The 15,384-nt window shown below is 33.1% G+C and overlaps 2 protein-coding genes and 1 long non-coding RNA gene across 3 annotated transcripts; 2 read left to right on the top strand and 1 right to left on the bottom strand.

The window, feature by feature from the left end:
- Nucleotides 1–362: 362 nt before the first annotated feature.
- Mtpalpha (monolysocardiolipin acyltransferase Mtpalpha) lies at nt 363–3,982 on the top strand. The gene is made up of 11 exons (XM_033334045.2): nt 363–529; nt 824–933; nt 1,069–1,341; nt 1,425–1,675; nt 1,773–2,156; nt 2,246–2,416; nt 2,517–2,739; nt 2,795–3,004; nt 3,084–3,279; nt 3,356–3,558; nt 3,633–3,982. The coding sequence occupies exons 1-11, from the start codon at nt 457–459 to the stop codon at nt 3,831–3,833; spliced, it is 2,295 nt and encodes a 764-aa protein (XP_033189936.1). The 5' UTR covers nt 363–456; the 3' UTR covers nt 3,834–3,982.
- A 2,857-nt stretch (nt 3,983–6,839) lies between these two features.
- LOC117156794 (uncharacterized) lies at nt 6,840–9,670 on the bottom strand. Its single transcript, XM_033334149.2, has 3 exons — nt 9,475–9,670; nt 8,946–9,155; nt 6,840–8,472 (listed from the first exon to the last, which is right to left on the bottom strand). The coding sequence occupies exons 1-3, from the start codon at nt 9,526–9,528 to the stop codon at nt 7,606–7,608; spliced, it is 1,131 nt and encodes a 376-aa protein (XP_033190040.1). The 5' UTR covers nt 9,529–9,670; the 3' UTR covers nt 6,840–7,605.
- Nucleotides 9,671–9,809: 139 nt separating this feature from the next.
- On the top strand, nt 9,810–14,852 carry LOC143302594 (uncharacterized). The gene is made up of 2 exons (XR_013058215.1): nt 9,810–13,141; nt 13,211–14,852. It is a non-coding gene; the product is annotated as an uncharacterized LOC143302594 (long non-coding RNA).
- The last annotated feature ends 532 nt before the right edge of the window (nt 14,853–15,384 follow it).

Below are 15,384 nucleotides of genomic sequence, written 5' to 3'. Positions count from 1 at the left end.
AAGTTTTAATGATATATAAAATATTTACACAAGAACATTCAAAATTCAAATTTTAATATTTAATGTTAAATATTAATAGCAAATGTTATTTTTCTGTAATAAGTACATTACGAAAGCATACACTTATGATACTATATTATGTGGTACATATGACACATAAAAGAATAGACATCATACATTTTGTATTCTGAAAATGTCAATTGTAATATTAAATTATATTTTTCATGTTTAAAAACAATTTTAGTCATTTTTTTGTCTTATTAATTATTTTTATATATATCAGGATACAGTAAGTTGAGGTCAAAGTCCTTGAAGAGTATAGTAAATACAGTAGGTTAGATTAATATCCACATTTACACGCATGCGTAGTTACCGGCGTTTCTACTTTCGCACAGTGATTCCATGTGCAGACTTAAAACTATCTTTTGGGGCGTGTGCATGTAATTTTGTAAAAACATGTCACAATATAGATTATTAGGTGCTATTGCGAGTTTTTCGCATATTAACAAAAATGTTGTAGTACGAACAGGTAATTATAAATAAGAAAACAAGAGTTATATTTTTATATAATCGTATTTATGAACCTTTGCTCCCAAGTAAACTTATCGTAATCTACATGTCACATAAGGTGACATACAAAATACATGAAATATTCAAATTCATAATAAATACAAAGGAAACATTTATTTATGATTAAGTTAAAGCTTGAAAAATAGATAAAACTTCAAAATGAATATTTATAAAATGGCAAATATTGACTTAGAAGTGACTGATAGAAATAGAAGCTTTAGAATTTATATTTGATCATAAATTTTATTTTTAGCGTTATACAAATCAATAAGAGCAATGAGTACCCAAGTAAATACAAAACATTTGAGATACAAAGTTGTAGATAATGTAGCAGTTCTTACTTTAGATTCTCCAGGAGTTAAGGTATATAATAAATACATACATCTAACATATAATTATATTATTTGTCATTAATATATTGATATATTGTCTGATTAATAGTTTGAAAATAGTAGTAGGGAAGATCAATAAAAATAATAAGCATTTCATATAATATAGGTGAACACCTTAAATCGAGAAATAATGGACGAAATTGTGGATGTTTTAAAAACTGTACAACATAATTCTGCTGTAAATTCAGTAGTTCTTATAAGTGGAAAACCAGGATGTTTTATTGCTGGTGCTGATATTACTATGATACAACGTTTTAAGACTTCAGAAGATGGCTATAAAATATCTTCTGATGGTCAGAAAGTTTTAGAGACAATAGAGAAAAGCCAAAAGCCAGTTGTAGCTGCAATCCAAGGCAGTTGTTTAGGAGGAGGTCTTGAGGTATATGATTTAATATGTTTATATACTATTATATTACAGTATCTATAGTTTTAATCATAGACACTTTTATTTAATTTACATAGGTAGCCATGGCATGTCATTATCGACTTGCTGTAAATGATCAAAAAACTAGTTTAGGTTTACCAGAAGTAATGTTAGGTCTTTTGCCTGGTGCAGGTGGTACACAAAGATTACCTCAATTAACTTCACTTCCTAATGCTTTAGATATGACTCTTACTGGCAAAAATCTTAAAGCAATTAAAGCTAAGCAAGTTGGACTTGTAGATATTTTAGTAAACCGTCTTGGTCCTGGTATTGGAACACCAGAAGAAAAGTAAGAGTTGTTAATTTCATATGCATTTGTATGAAATAAATAAAATTTGTATCTCCATTATATAAAGAAAAATTGTATCTCATTGATATATTTGCAGTACTATGAGATATTTAGAAGAGACTGCTATTAGAGCTGCAAAAGATCTTGCAAATGGAACATTAAAAATTGATCGAAGCCCTAAAACATTGATGGATAAAGTTATGAATTTTGCTTTATCCTATGAGTTTGTAAAAAATCAAGTATTTACCAGAGCAAAAAATGAAGTAATGAAAAAGACTGGGGGATTGTATCCTGCACCTCTTAAAATCTTAGATGTAATACGTACTGGTATGGATAAGGGACCAAAAGCTGGTTATGAAGCAGAGGCTAAAGCCTTTGGTGAACTAGCAGTTACATCTCAATGCAGGGGTCTTACAAGTTTATTCTTTGGACAAACAGCATGTAAAAAAAATCGTTTTGGGGCACCCAAAAATGCTGTTAAGTATGGATATTTTGATATGCATTACATTGATATTTATATAAAAATAACTAATTCTTTTATAGAACACTAATCTCATATATGTATTTCAGAAAAATTGCTGTTGTTGGTGCTGGTCTTATGGGAGCAGGTATTGTTCAAGTAAGCATAGATAAAGGTTTTGATGTAATTATGAAAGATACAAGTGAGGCGGGTTTATACCGTGGTTTTAATCAAGTACAAAAGGGATTGGATACTGCAGTGAAACGAAAGAAGTATTCCAAGTTAGTTTTTAGCTTTTCATTAAAAATGTAACATACTCGTACGCGTTTAAAGAGCCGCTGATTTCCGAATTCTGTTCTAATTTTAAAAATTAATTTTTAGCGTTCAAAAAGATAAATATCTTTCTCAACTTGATTCCACATTAGCCTATAATTCATTTAAAAATGCAGATATTGTAATTGAAGCTGTATTTGAAGATATTGCGATTAAACATAAAGTTATAAAAGAAATTGAGGCAAATACTCCAGATTATTGTGTACTCGCAACAAATACATCAGCAATTCCTATTACTGAAATAGCTGCTGGTAGTAGCCGTCCAGATAAGGTATGTATTATATATTATTTCTCTAATCTGATGTAACAGAGAAATGTATTTATAGGTGATTGGAATGCATTACTTTTCTCCAGTAGATAAAATGCAATTGTTAGAAATAATAACACATAAAGGTACGTCCGCTGAAACTATTAAAACTGCAGTTGATGTAGGTTTAAAACAAGGAAAAACAGTTATTACTGTTGGGGATGGTCCTGGATTTTATACAACAAGAATTCTGTCTGCTATGTTATCTGAAGCTATTAGATTAATGCAGGTAATACTTTTATTTTTTTCATACTTTATACTGTATAGTATAAGAAAACTGAAAAATGTAATGCTCAATATAAAAACAGGAAGGTGTGGATCCTATAGATCTAGATAGTATGTGTAAAAAGTTCGGCTTTCCTGTTGGAGCAGCTACTTTATCAGATGAAGTCGGCATCGATGTTGGCGCTCATATAAGTGCGCACCTTGTAAAGGCACTAGGTGAACGTTTTAGAGGTGGAGATGTAAATATACTCAGTGACATGGTTCAAGCTGGTTTTCTAGGTATTCAGTTTTTTATTTGTTTTATATACTTTATTCTTTTTATAGATGTATTTAGGGAAATATATGTCATTTTTAGGGAGGAAGTCCGGCAAGGGAATATATATATATGAATCTAATGTTAAGAACAGAAATATAAACCTTGCGGCATTAGACATTTTGAAGAAATACAAACTTGAACCAAAAGGAAGTACATCTGTCGAAGATCGTCAGTTAAGAATGGTGTCTCGATTTGTTAACGAAGCAGTACTTTGTTTAGAAGAAAATATTTTGGCTAATCCGGTAATACAAAATTTCGAACGCATTAGTAAACCATTAAATTATATTGTGTTTATTAAACATAAATATTTTTACAGTTGGAGGGTGATATAGGTGCTGTTTTTGGATTAGGGTTCCCTCCATTTACTGGTGGGCCTTTCCGTTGGATAGATTTTTACAGTGCTGATAAATTAGTACATAAAATGGAAGAATTTCAAAGCCACTATGGTGACGCATTTAAGCCATGTCAAATGCTACGTGATATGGCATCTGATCGAAGCAAAAAGTTTTATAAATGAGAAATTTAATAGATTTGTGAGAAAAGTGTTTATATAATGCTAAAGCTTTAAAACTATACTTGAAATTTAAAAAATTTTATATTTGCCTAAAAACTACTATAGTATTTAGGAGTACTATATTTTTTGATAAATATATATGTTGAGATGGTTCTAGTGATTAATTTTGAACTTCCTTAAACCATCAATCCAAACTAGTTATGTATCTAGTATACAATTTTTATACTTTATAACAGGAGTATTTTCATAATATGTAACAATAATGTTTATTTTTCCAGTATGTAATACGAACAAAATGTACATATGCGCTCTATTTTGAAACAAAATATACTCTTTTTACTGTTTATAAAATTGTGCAATATAATTTATTAAAAGAAATTTTAATAACAAGTTTTGAATATAAAAATTTTCTACTCATTTTCCTTTACGAAGGTAGCGCCAGTAAAGGTTGTGAGTGTGCATTATATGTTAAACAGTTTAATAATGAATGACTGATAAATGTGAACATACGAATAAATTTATCGCCTAATTACCATTTTTTATTTCCTTCCAATTATAAAAGGTGTAGAAGCGGAATTCTTGTTCTTGATGCAATGTTTGAAAGATATTGCACTTTCAGATACATTCTTATTTATGAGTAAAAAAAATTGAATCTCCATTCATGATATAAACGTTTAAGATAAATTTAACCTCAGCAAACTAAACAAATTTTTAATATACTAGAAATAAAATAAAAATCTATATATAAATATTTTATATGATTATAATTTCACGAAAGCACAACAAATATAGTAATGCATTTAGATTTGAGACCCTATACCAAAAAAATAAATTTAATGAAAGTAATTATCTTTTGCTATTTACATATATCATACATATTCCTGATTGATAAAAGGAACTTCAAGAATACAAGAATACAATTTATTATGTAACAACATTGTCCCTTTTGTAATAAAATTACTAAAATAATAAGTCTATAAATTTTGATATACAAATAATTCTTTATTATTATTAGATTACTATGAGGTATGAGGTATACCTGCTTCAATATGTTCAAAAGTTCAGTAAGTTGCATGTGTATCATCTGCAGCTCCAAATTATTAGATTACTATTTCAGTAAAGTTAACAAAAGAAGAAATACAAAAATAGGAACACGTGTTACGCTTTTAATAACAAAAAGAAATTTTAATAAAAACGAGCAAGGGTAATCAAGAGGACATTTTACGTCATCTACCGGTCCCACACCTGTTTGTGACATTTACAATATTAAAAGAACTCAAGTCCTTGGCTGATGCAAGAAACCACAACGTTTCGTGAGAAGCCATTAATGAGGATCATGTCTTTAAATTGACCTGTATAACTTAGTTCGCGCTAGTTTGTCAAGAATATAAACAAAAGCTTAAAAAATTTGTTACGATTTTTTTCTTGAATGTTTCTTTAGTCCCTTACATTGTTAAGGATTATTTTAATGACAACATTTTAATGATAAAAGAAAGCGCTAATAAAATATAAATATATACCATTACTAACAATATGCAAAGAAAGAAAATTAATCCACACATACATATGTATTTGCATAAATTTTTGGTCAAGTAATACTGAACTGAAGCTATTACATATATTGCAGTAATTTCGTTCAAAGCCTATTCAATAGTATTGGAAAAATGTAGTTTTATAATACAGAAATCATTAAGCGCAGAAATATTCGAAAGTGTATTCATATTTGCTAGAAAACACGTATTTTGGGCAATACAGTTTTTCCACAAATACACACAATTGATAAAAAATCTTATCTCAATCGATGACCTTGCGAATTATGTTTGACGCTAACGTGATATTTTACGCGTATAATGAATGTGATAATGCTTACAATGGAACTTTTCTACTTTCTCTGCGTGGATTATATTTTTTATTAATAATATACATAAAAAATAATATGAGTATAATAAAAATAGTATGTATAATACACATAATAAAGTGTGTATATACTCATACAGTAAACTCATATACAAGGCACATTCGTATATTATATTATTGAAAAACAGAAATATTTGTGAGTTTTATTTGTATATTAAAAACTGTATAAAATTTATGTACTGTTAGAAAATCAATTTTTTCATGTGATCTTGGTATTTGAAAAAGTATCGGCTAATTTAAATTTGAATGCAACCTTAGTGAATTTTAACCAACGAGGATAATATCCTATACACACGCATCCGAACACAACCTAGCTTTCTGTATGATGCGTGATGGAAACTTTTCACTTTGATATGATTTGCTGAATGCGTTGCTTTATGTATATTCTAATATTCTAACATTCTATTTAATTTATATTTCATACTTAAGAGGTATTCTTAATCAAAATATAATTGAAATGTATTTATATTTTTTAGATTAAAAGTTGAATGGACGAATTCACATAATACCTATAAATAATGGTCGAATATTTAAACAATTAATGATATCACATTCTATTACTTCATTTATTTAAAATTCAATGTGAACAGTTGCTAACGATTAAGTTTTATATGTTCGAAATTTAAAAATAACTAAGGGCTCGAAATAGTGTACAATAATTAATGATTATTAGTCATGTCCTTTACGGCATGTAGTGCAAACACAACAGATACTGTACTAACAATTTTTTTCCTTTCATTAGTCATCTTGATCTATGATCTTTTATTCATGTATATTGGTCTTACTTTTTTTATGAAGTTGAGAAGTTAAAGATTTACTATCAAGTTTTCGCTTATTAATGTTGTATTTTCATTATGTTAATCTATAAAAAATATAATAAGGATCATTTTTGTCAAAATTAGCAATTATATTTAATTAAGTAATTTATAAAACACTTTACTTACTAGTTGATCAAGCGAGAATCTCTAATTATAAGAATTACATAAAATTGATTAAGACACTTTTGTAAATCGATAACGTATACAGTTAGATGTCTAAGAATACAGGAAGGATAGTGTAAGGTGTACTAAGTTTCATGTATATTAACGACACTTTTATATGAAAGTATATAAGTTGTTTAATTAATTTCTGCTTCTGTAGAAAAAATTTTAAAACTTATTTTTATACATAATATTAAAGTCTTACTTCGTCCAGTATATCACTTAACTGGACGAGTTATATGTATATACATATATACACATAGATAGATATGACCTTAATTAATATACATATATGTATAACTAGTTGAAGATAATGAAAATAGCATAATCCTTAACACTTTTGCATAGCCGTTATGTATATAATTGATAAAAACTGTCTTTGCATTTTTAAATAAATATTTTTTCTCGGTCAACGCGCTTATGCATCACAGATCACAGTCACACTTAGGTACTTTGTTCACGGACGGCAAAGAAAGCCTCATTTTATGACTTATCACCACTCCTCGTGCCTTCAAGTCCTTTCCTTTTAAGTACGCTTTTATTAATTCAATTTACACGATTACACTGTGGCACACATCGGAAAAGACATATAGGAGCGTATTCGTATTCTTGCAATGTTCACATTTCAAAGTCGATATGTTCCCCGACAATTTTATTGTTTGATTGTGGATTTAGGAAAATCTTCCTGGGATAAATTTTTTCGCAGAGAATATCTATTGTTATCGTAAAATATTGCCTTTGATTATCCATCAAAAGACAATCTTAATATTCTCATGATGCTGGAATGGTCCTTAGTTCTGCGATAATTAAAGCTCGATTCACTGCTTTAAATACAAGTTTAAATATTAAGTGATACCAGGTCACTGTTCTCGTACTTTTCAAGCTGTTAATTGCGGTGCAATTATTTGTTGAGTCGATTGTGTTATACGTGGTGCTATAACCGGAAGTAGGCTTACTCTTAAAGGTGTGGATGTCATTTGCGTGACAGAAGGTTGAGCGCCGGAAACACTCGCGGATGAAGACCTATCTCTGGTATGCCGTTTAACATGTTTCGCCAGATGGTCGCTTCTCATAAATCTTCTCTGACAAACAGTACAGACAAATTTCTTTTCTCCAGTATGCGTTCGCTTATGCCGTGAAAGTTCGTCGCTTCTTGAAAATCGTCTGCTACAGTCTTCGTAGGGACATGAGAATGGTCGTTCTCCTGTATGGGTTCGTGTATGGGCTTTCAAATGAGATGACTTAAAATAATTCTTGCCACAACCTGGATGTTCACATTCGTAAACACGACGTCGTGCAGTTGACTCTGGTGCAGTTACACTTGATGCTGTTGTAGTTGGAGGTGCAGTTACTAATAAAAGAGGAGCTCGTGGAAGAACCAAAGGCGATCCTAAAAGTCCGGTTACCATAATCGGCGCAGGTTTTGGTGCTAGAGGATGTAATTTTGGTTGTACAGTCTCGCGGTCCGTATTTTTATTATTTACAATAATCTCTTCTTTCCGCAAACTCATTTTGAATTTGAGACTCTTCAGTATGTTCTCCGGCTCCGTTGTACTTTGCCGCGTAGTCGATTCGGACTGTGAACTGGAGATATGCTGTGGATCATGTGGAACTGATTGTGAGCATATCGTGGTAATCTTTGGTATCAAGTTGGCAGGACTGTAGGTACCATCTCGATTGGCACGCATTATCACCGAAACACGGGCTGGTTCTGGACTTGGTGGTGGCGTACCGTCTAAGAGTAACTATTTAAAAAGTACATATTTGTAACAATTCATTCTTTTCTTTAGATAATTAGATTAACAAAAATTTGTTAGATAGATCGACAAAATATTGTATTTATATTTTCTACGTTATTATGTAGAAAAAATTAAAAAGAAGTGAAAATATAATAAGCTCAGGCTTTTTATCATTCGTTTAAGAGACATCTATATATTTCGGAAAATACGGATTCAAATGTTACTTTGCAACGACTACCATCAGAAGGTATAAACCATTTGCTCGAAGGATAAGCATCAAAAATGGTGTACGAGTGAACGCACGCAATATGCACGCAATAAATGGGGTCATCTTGCAAAACAACTCTATAAAGCATGCGCGCATGCGTCTATGTACATTGGAGTGGTCTGTCGATCGGGCAGAAAAAATCAAAAAAAGGTAGTTTTGCAATGAAGATGCATACTGAGAAGGCTACTAGTATCGATAACATAATACTCACTTTTGCCAATTCACATTGTTCCACGCATCGCCTTTTTCGCAAAGGTTCATCTTCTTCCGAATCAGAAGGTTGTGGAGTTGGAGGTAAACCAGGCCGTGCATTTCCGTCATCGTTTTTCTTCACGTTTATATCAGCAGCCTTCGTTTTCTGCAGAAGTTTATCTCCCAAAAGTGCTGCAACGCTGAACGAAGACTGAATCGTTGGTTCAATCTGGAAAGAAAAGATAATTCTTTAATTAAGCATTAAATAATGAATTCAATTATAAGAACTACATCAGAGAAATATAAACTAAAAGAACTATAAACAGAAAATCTACAAAATCTTTAAAAAATGTACGAAGCAGAGAAAAATACGAGAGAAAAAAAAAATTAATAGAAATGATATGAAATAAGAATAGAAATGAAGACACATTGTGATGTAAAATGAATTACGTGAAACAGGTCTAGGTTGCCGTTTCCAGCTGCGTTCATATTTCGCGGGCAGCTAGTCTGTCTACAGTGGCGGTACTTTTAATTCAACGTTCACTTACGTGTTTGAATTGGGGTGAGGCCGGTGGTGAAAGAGGTGTTTGATTAGCATCCATTTTTTAGAGAAAATGTGGCGTGAGTATGTTCTACGTTAAAGAGGCTCGCCCGTTGATGAGAAAACGCGGTCTCACGTATACCGTATTTCGAGCGAAAAAAGGTTAAGGGACGTAACCGTTGAACGTCTGGTAATGCAATGAAGCTTTCTCAGGTCGGTTGGCTCGACACGCCGTGCTAGTTGTGTGTGTGATCATGCGGCGCGCTTCACTCGGACCAATGGCGTGGAGGGGCTCGCCGTAGTTGACCAATCAGCGGAGTACTATCAGCCGACGACCGCGTGATCACCAGCGTGCTGTTCACGTGCTCGCGGTCTGACTGAGGCCGTGATCATGACGTCAGTCTGCGTGGCGCGCTCGGTCGATACGTCATGGTATCGCTGCGCTCACCAAGCGTCATGCAACTTCAACCCTCCTACACCTCCTTTCGAAGTTATCTAACTCGCTCTTTCTATCTCTTCGCCTTTTCTCTTCCTGCGATTCTTCGTCGATGTAGTCTGGCCGCGACCGAACGTTCGCAAGCCACGGCGAGCCTCCGAATTGCCTTTTCGCCACACTTACTTCCCCCCCCCCCCCCTTTGCCCCGTTGTAACGTGAGAGTTTCTAAGCTCGCTGCATAAATATTTCCTTCTTATAAACAACCGCGTATGACGCTTCGATGATTTCATTTTTAATAGCTTTTCCGTATCCGGTTACCATTTTTGACCTTCTCGAAGATGTTTTGTTGTTAACAGATAAACGAGGAAAAATATATTACGATTCTAGGAATGTCGTTTTCACCGTTCAGCATCCTTGTCATGTCACTCTCCCTCAACGTATTTAAAGTCTGCAGCAATGCATCTGCAGCCGCTCTGACATTTATTGGTTTATTGCATCTGCATTTCTCTCAACTTATTCTTCGAGTATTTTTCGTGTTTTAAAGGAACAATATACCTATGTATATACACGCGTAGTATATGGAGAGGGTTGAACAGAGCGGGTAACTGAAAAATCTAGGAAAGCGAAGTCGTCGGGAGGTCGGATTTTAACGAGGAAGCATTCTGATGCAGTCTGCCGGTAAATATATCGGTCGCCTACTTTGCGACTGGTTAATTCGAATTCAGCTCGGGCGGGTGCTGGTCTTTGACTCTTCTTTCCCTTCTCCTCTTCCATCATTCTCTTTATCCCGTTGTATTTTTCTGCAGCGTCTTCTCTGCCGAACAAATTGGTCGGCTGGTTGATTGATTGAATGTCTGCATCGGCAGAAATTCGCAGCCGTATTTATTTAAAGCCGGATCGTTTAAAGACAGCTCATATAGGGAAAATGGAATAATTTTATCGTTCGCTGAATGTTATATTTAGCGAATATTCTTTTGTTCTTCTTTTTCATGATGTTTCGAATGCAAACGTGGTAGAATTCGCCTTGAAGACCGTATATAGCACTGTGCTGTATAATCGATGCCATTCATAGATACAAGAAATTGCATTTTTAGTTTTTTACATAGAATGGTTGTATCGAAAAAAACTTCTGTCCTTTGATAAATCTGTTACTATGAACGCGTAGTGATTTTCCACGACGTCTCTCTTGGAAATGCGGAAATCTCCGTAAACTGAGACGATGTTCATATTGTGGCCCACATATCGCGGTTGCGCACTAAAACAAAATGGGGTCGTAAGAAGATAACAAATAGTTAGCTTACAAACAACAACTTGACAACTGATGTTTATTGCGCGTCATTAATCTATTATATTGTATTTGGCTCCTTTCTACTTTTGAAATCCACTTGTTACGAAAGTCATTATATTCTGTCTTTAAATATATATCTTCTTCTTGCTCTTTTAGATTTTTTATGATTTTCAAATTTCGTCTCATAGAAAATCGTAATATAGGCTAAACAGATTATGAACATACAAAATATCTATCTATTATCATCTTTAATATAATTCATATAACATGACCTACTGAGACGCTAAGGAGGTTTAAACGTAGATTATTCATTTATTTCAATTATAATGTGACCATATTTCACTTTGGCAAAGTAATGGTGTCGAATCCTGATCATCTATCATGCTTACGAAATGAAATTGACGAAATGAAATAAAAAGAATTCGAAAGATTTCGAAATTACGAATTTCCTTTTAAGACTTAACGCGCGAGTATCTTTTCCTTCTTTTAACAAATGAACAAGCTTGGGTTACGAGTCCCTTAACGTAATTCTTTAAGAGGCTTTACGAATTAACGTCGTCTTAGTGGAATTCGTGACATTCAAATTATTCTATGTTCGAAGTCGAAGCCGTTGAAAGAAACAATCTATGTACGTCATAATCGGCTTTGAAAATAGAGTTCTCATAGCAGCTTATCATTTAATCGTATTGGGTGTAGGGCACACATAATTGCGTATTTTTGTTAATGCATATTCAATGCATAATGCAATGATTCATAAAGAAGAGAATGACCTGCTGCGTCGACTAGACGTCGGAACGAGCAATATCGTTGGACGAATTCTTAGATTTTTGTCGGCTGGAAACAGGTGAAGGCGTAGAATCGTGAATCAGTTCCACGTTCTATGTGACTTTCTACGTATATCCATTGGTTCCTTATCGCTATTTTTTGAACAAGCTTCTTATCACGCAGCGAGCAATCGCATGGAATATTACTATGTAAATTCTTTTCCCTTAGTGTTCTTGTGTCTTTAGTAAATTTGATTTTATCGTTTGATATCTTCACTGTTCTCTGTGCATTATCGTTCTCGACTGCGCTCTATATTGGTAAAACGATTAGAACACTCGATAGTCCCGCTCCATGCTTATTTACGTCGCCGTGAATAATCGACAACGGTTCCCATGAACGATCGGAAAATACGCGCTAAGATTAGAAGAATAACGGAGTGTAAATCACTTTAATTGTTTCTTTCATAACGAAAGCCCTTATCAAAAAATTTAGTTAGTATTTCATCATTCTCTTATCGAGTGTTCGTATAGTGAACTGAACTATAAGTGTTATTCGTCGCTCTTAATAATTTTACAGTCTTTAATTAACTTATATCGATTCTCGTGAGCAGCCACGCGTCTCGTCGATTTGACGAATGGCTACCAATGTTTACGATAGACAACAACGGAATCATTCGACGAACTCGTGATCGATGATCGTGTGTGCGTTTTCTGTTCATGCTTTATCGCTGGCTTCGTGTTAACTCTGCAAAAGTATCGCTGACATTGTTTTTAAAATAAATATCTAAGTCAGTAAGAGAACGTGACAGAGAAGCATCCGGTATGATTAACCGAAAGTTCGTAAAAATCGGGTCCTCAAGCGTAAAGTGTATCTTGTATCGAACGAATTTCGTTCAAAACATTCGACTTGTATCTCCTCTATCTTACTTTCTCCGTAGAGGGCCTCAAGGCCGACCGCACGACCTTCCCCGATCTTCGTATTATATAGCGTGTCGTATTGTTTCGCAATTTTAATTAATAACATGACTAAAGTGATTGAACGTTGCACGTTACGTGCATTTTAAACGTGCACCAAACAAAGGAGGAAAGCACGTACAAAAATAACCACAGTGTTTAGTATGTGTCAAGAAAGACGCCAAAAAGAAATAATGCAAAGCTTAAGTAGGAAACTGGTTAAAGATACAAGGTTCGTCTTTTAAATATTAAATTTCAACAATTTTTTTTATTCGAAATCTTAATCTTCAATATCAAATAGGAATTAAATTTTTATATCGCTACTGTAGTATCACAGATTATTGTGACACGGATTATATCAAGGATTATAGTAGCGGCACAATAACACTGGTATACAATTTATTTGATATGTATGAAATCTATCTATGAGTATACAAAATGAAAATTTTTATCAAACAAGAAAATTGCACTATCAGACTTAATTGTTTTGTGACTGTTTTGTAACACGTAGTAAGGAAAAGTTGGTAAACTCGAGAATGTTTTCATAGAATCTCGATGTTTATCTATATACGAGTTATCAAGGTTCGAGATTCTCTGCTCGAAAATATAGAGGTAACGCTTTTCTTCGGTTTGCGTCAACACGAAGGCTCGCCTGCGGACACGCGCATCCGTCGATTGAGTTCACTTAAGGGCGTGCTATTTCATCAGTGTTTTTGTTACAGCAGCACTGTATGCTAAATTATTGAATAATTATTACTCGATACGATTGCAAAACTATATTATGCTCATATAATTAGAATTACGCATTGATTAGAAATATGCATTTACTTTTGCGACTGTCTTGCTGCGATGGTTCCTTCCTGTAACTATTTTTGTTTTTTAAATTTCCTGCGTTCGCCATTAGCCTTGCGGCGTCTTTTCCTTTGTCCGACCTTCAGACAGCACTTCGACAGAATTACAATTACATATCTCATCGTTTATACGTTACATTTGTAGTTTGTTGTTGTACAAATGCAATTGTTGACAATTTCGTCGTTCTATTTTTGGCGATGCCTCTGACTTAACCTTCTAATTCTTTCTTCTCCGTTCTTCGAAATCTTCCGTATTCGTTACAGTTGAAGTATAGAACTGCGTATTATGTTTAGATTGCGAATACTAATGCAATTTCATACTTTTATAAATATAAGTAAGGAAATATTATAGGTAAGTTTGACCAATAAATGTTTACACCTCTAAATTTTCCATAAATACATCAAAATCCGCGATTTATGTATGTTCGTATAGTGTACGTGTCTATTACTGCGTTCGGTTTGCTTTTTGCTTTATGTTATCCACGGGTTTGAAAGCATGGGGCGTGTCTGTTAAACAGGTCATAGCCCTTCATGGAAAGTAACGCGTACTCACAGCGACTCGTGGCCAAAAGTATGTTCGATAGAGGACAGTGTTCGTATTGTTGGCGGAGATGTGTTTGATATATCGCGAAGTTCTATTGCGAATACATTTCGTACATCGTCTGAGTTCAGTCTCGTTGTACGACCGAAAATAGCACGTATCTTTCTTTCTCAGTAATAGAAGTGGGAATAATTGGTCTTTGACTTGTTTACATTCGAAGAAACCGTGCCACGTAAAAATTGGATCGGATTGAGGATACATACTTCTCATCCACGGCCGAAGAAGCAAATAAATATGGAGGATAAAAATGCCTCGAGTGGAAGTTTCAACCTTGGGAAATAAGCATCGACGATGATATCTTACCTGTAAAATAAAACTGTAAATATTTTATCTGTGAAATAAAAATTGAATTAATATATTTATATAGGGTTAGGATAGGATTATATAGTAAAGCATGACAAATTAAAGAAATTAATTAAAACAAAATAATTTTCAACAACATGTATTTGTAGCTTGATATGAAAAAATTATATTACAATTTTAAATCATAATTATGAAATTCAAATTTTATTTATGCATATCTATATTTAATTCTAACTAACATTAAGATTCATGTAAACGTATAAGCAGATAGTGCAAAATATATTCTTGTCGGTACACATGATGCCTCTGATATCTACCGTTGCCAACTTAAAAAATTTCAGTTTGATTACCAGATGAGAATAGCTACATTATGTGTTAAAACTATACTACTCGGCCGTAGATGTCGCTAGAGAACTTCTACCAAGTTACCAACCAATAGTTATAACTATTTTTCATCAAAAATTATTTGCTATTCATAAAGCAGGCTTTTTAAAATAAAACCCACGATAGTTATCACCAATATGAATGACAATAATCGATCATCACGCTTGAGATTGTATTTTGTTTATATTTATATAATATTTTACATCAATCATTAAATTCCTTCTATAATTGAAAAAATGATATAGCTTATCTTAATTTTTATCTTCTTTTATCAGTATTTTTCGGAGATCTTTCGGATTCCTTTAATTTGAATTTCAGATAATCGATATCATGTAT

Source organism: Bombus vancouverensis, chromosome 4 (assembly GCF_051014615.1).
Source record: "Bombus vancouverensis nearcticus chromosome 4, iyBomVanc1_principal, whole genome shotgun sequence".
Classification (NCBI taxonomy): Eukaryota; Metazoa; Arthropoda; class Insecta; order Hymenoptera; family Apidae; genus Bombus; species Bombus vancouverensis.
This window is presented reverse-complemented; position numbering and strand designations above follow the sequence as displayed.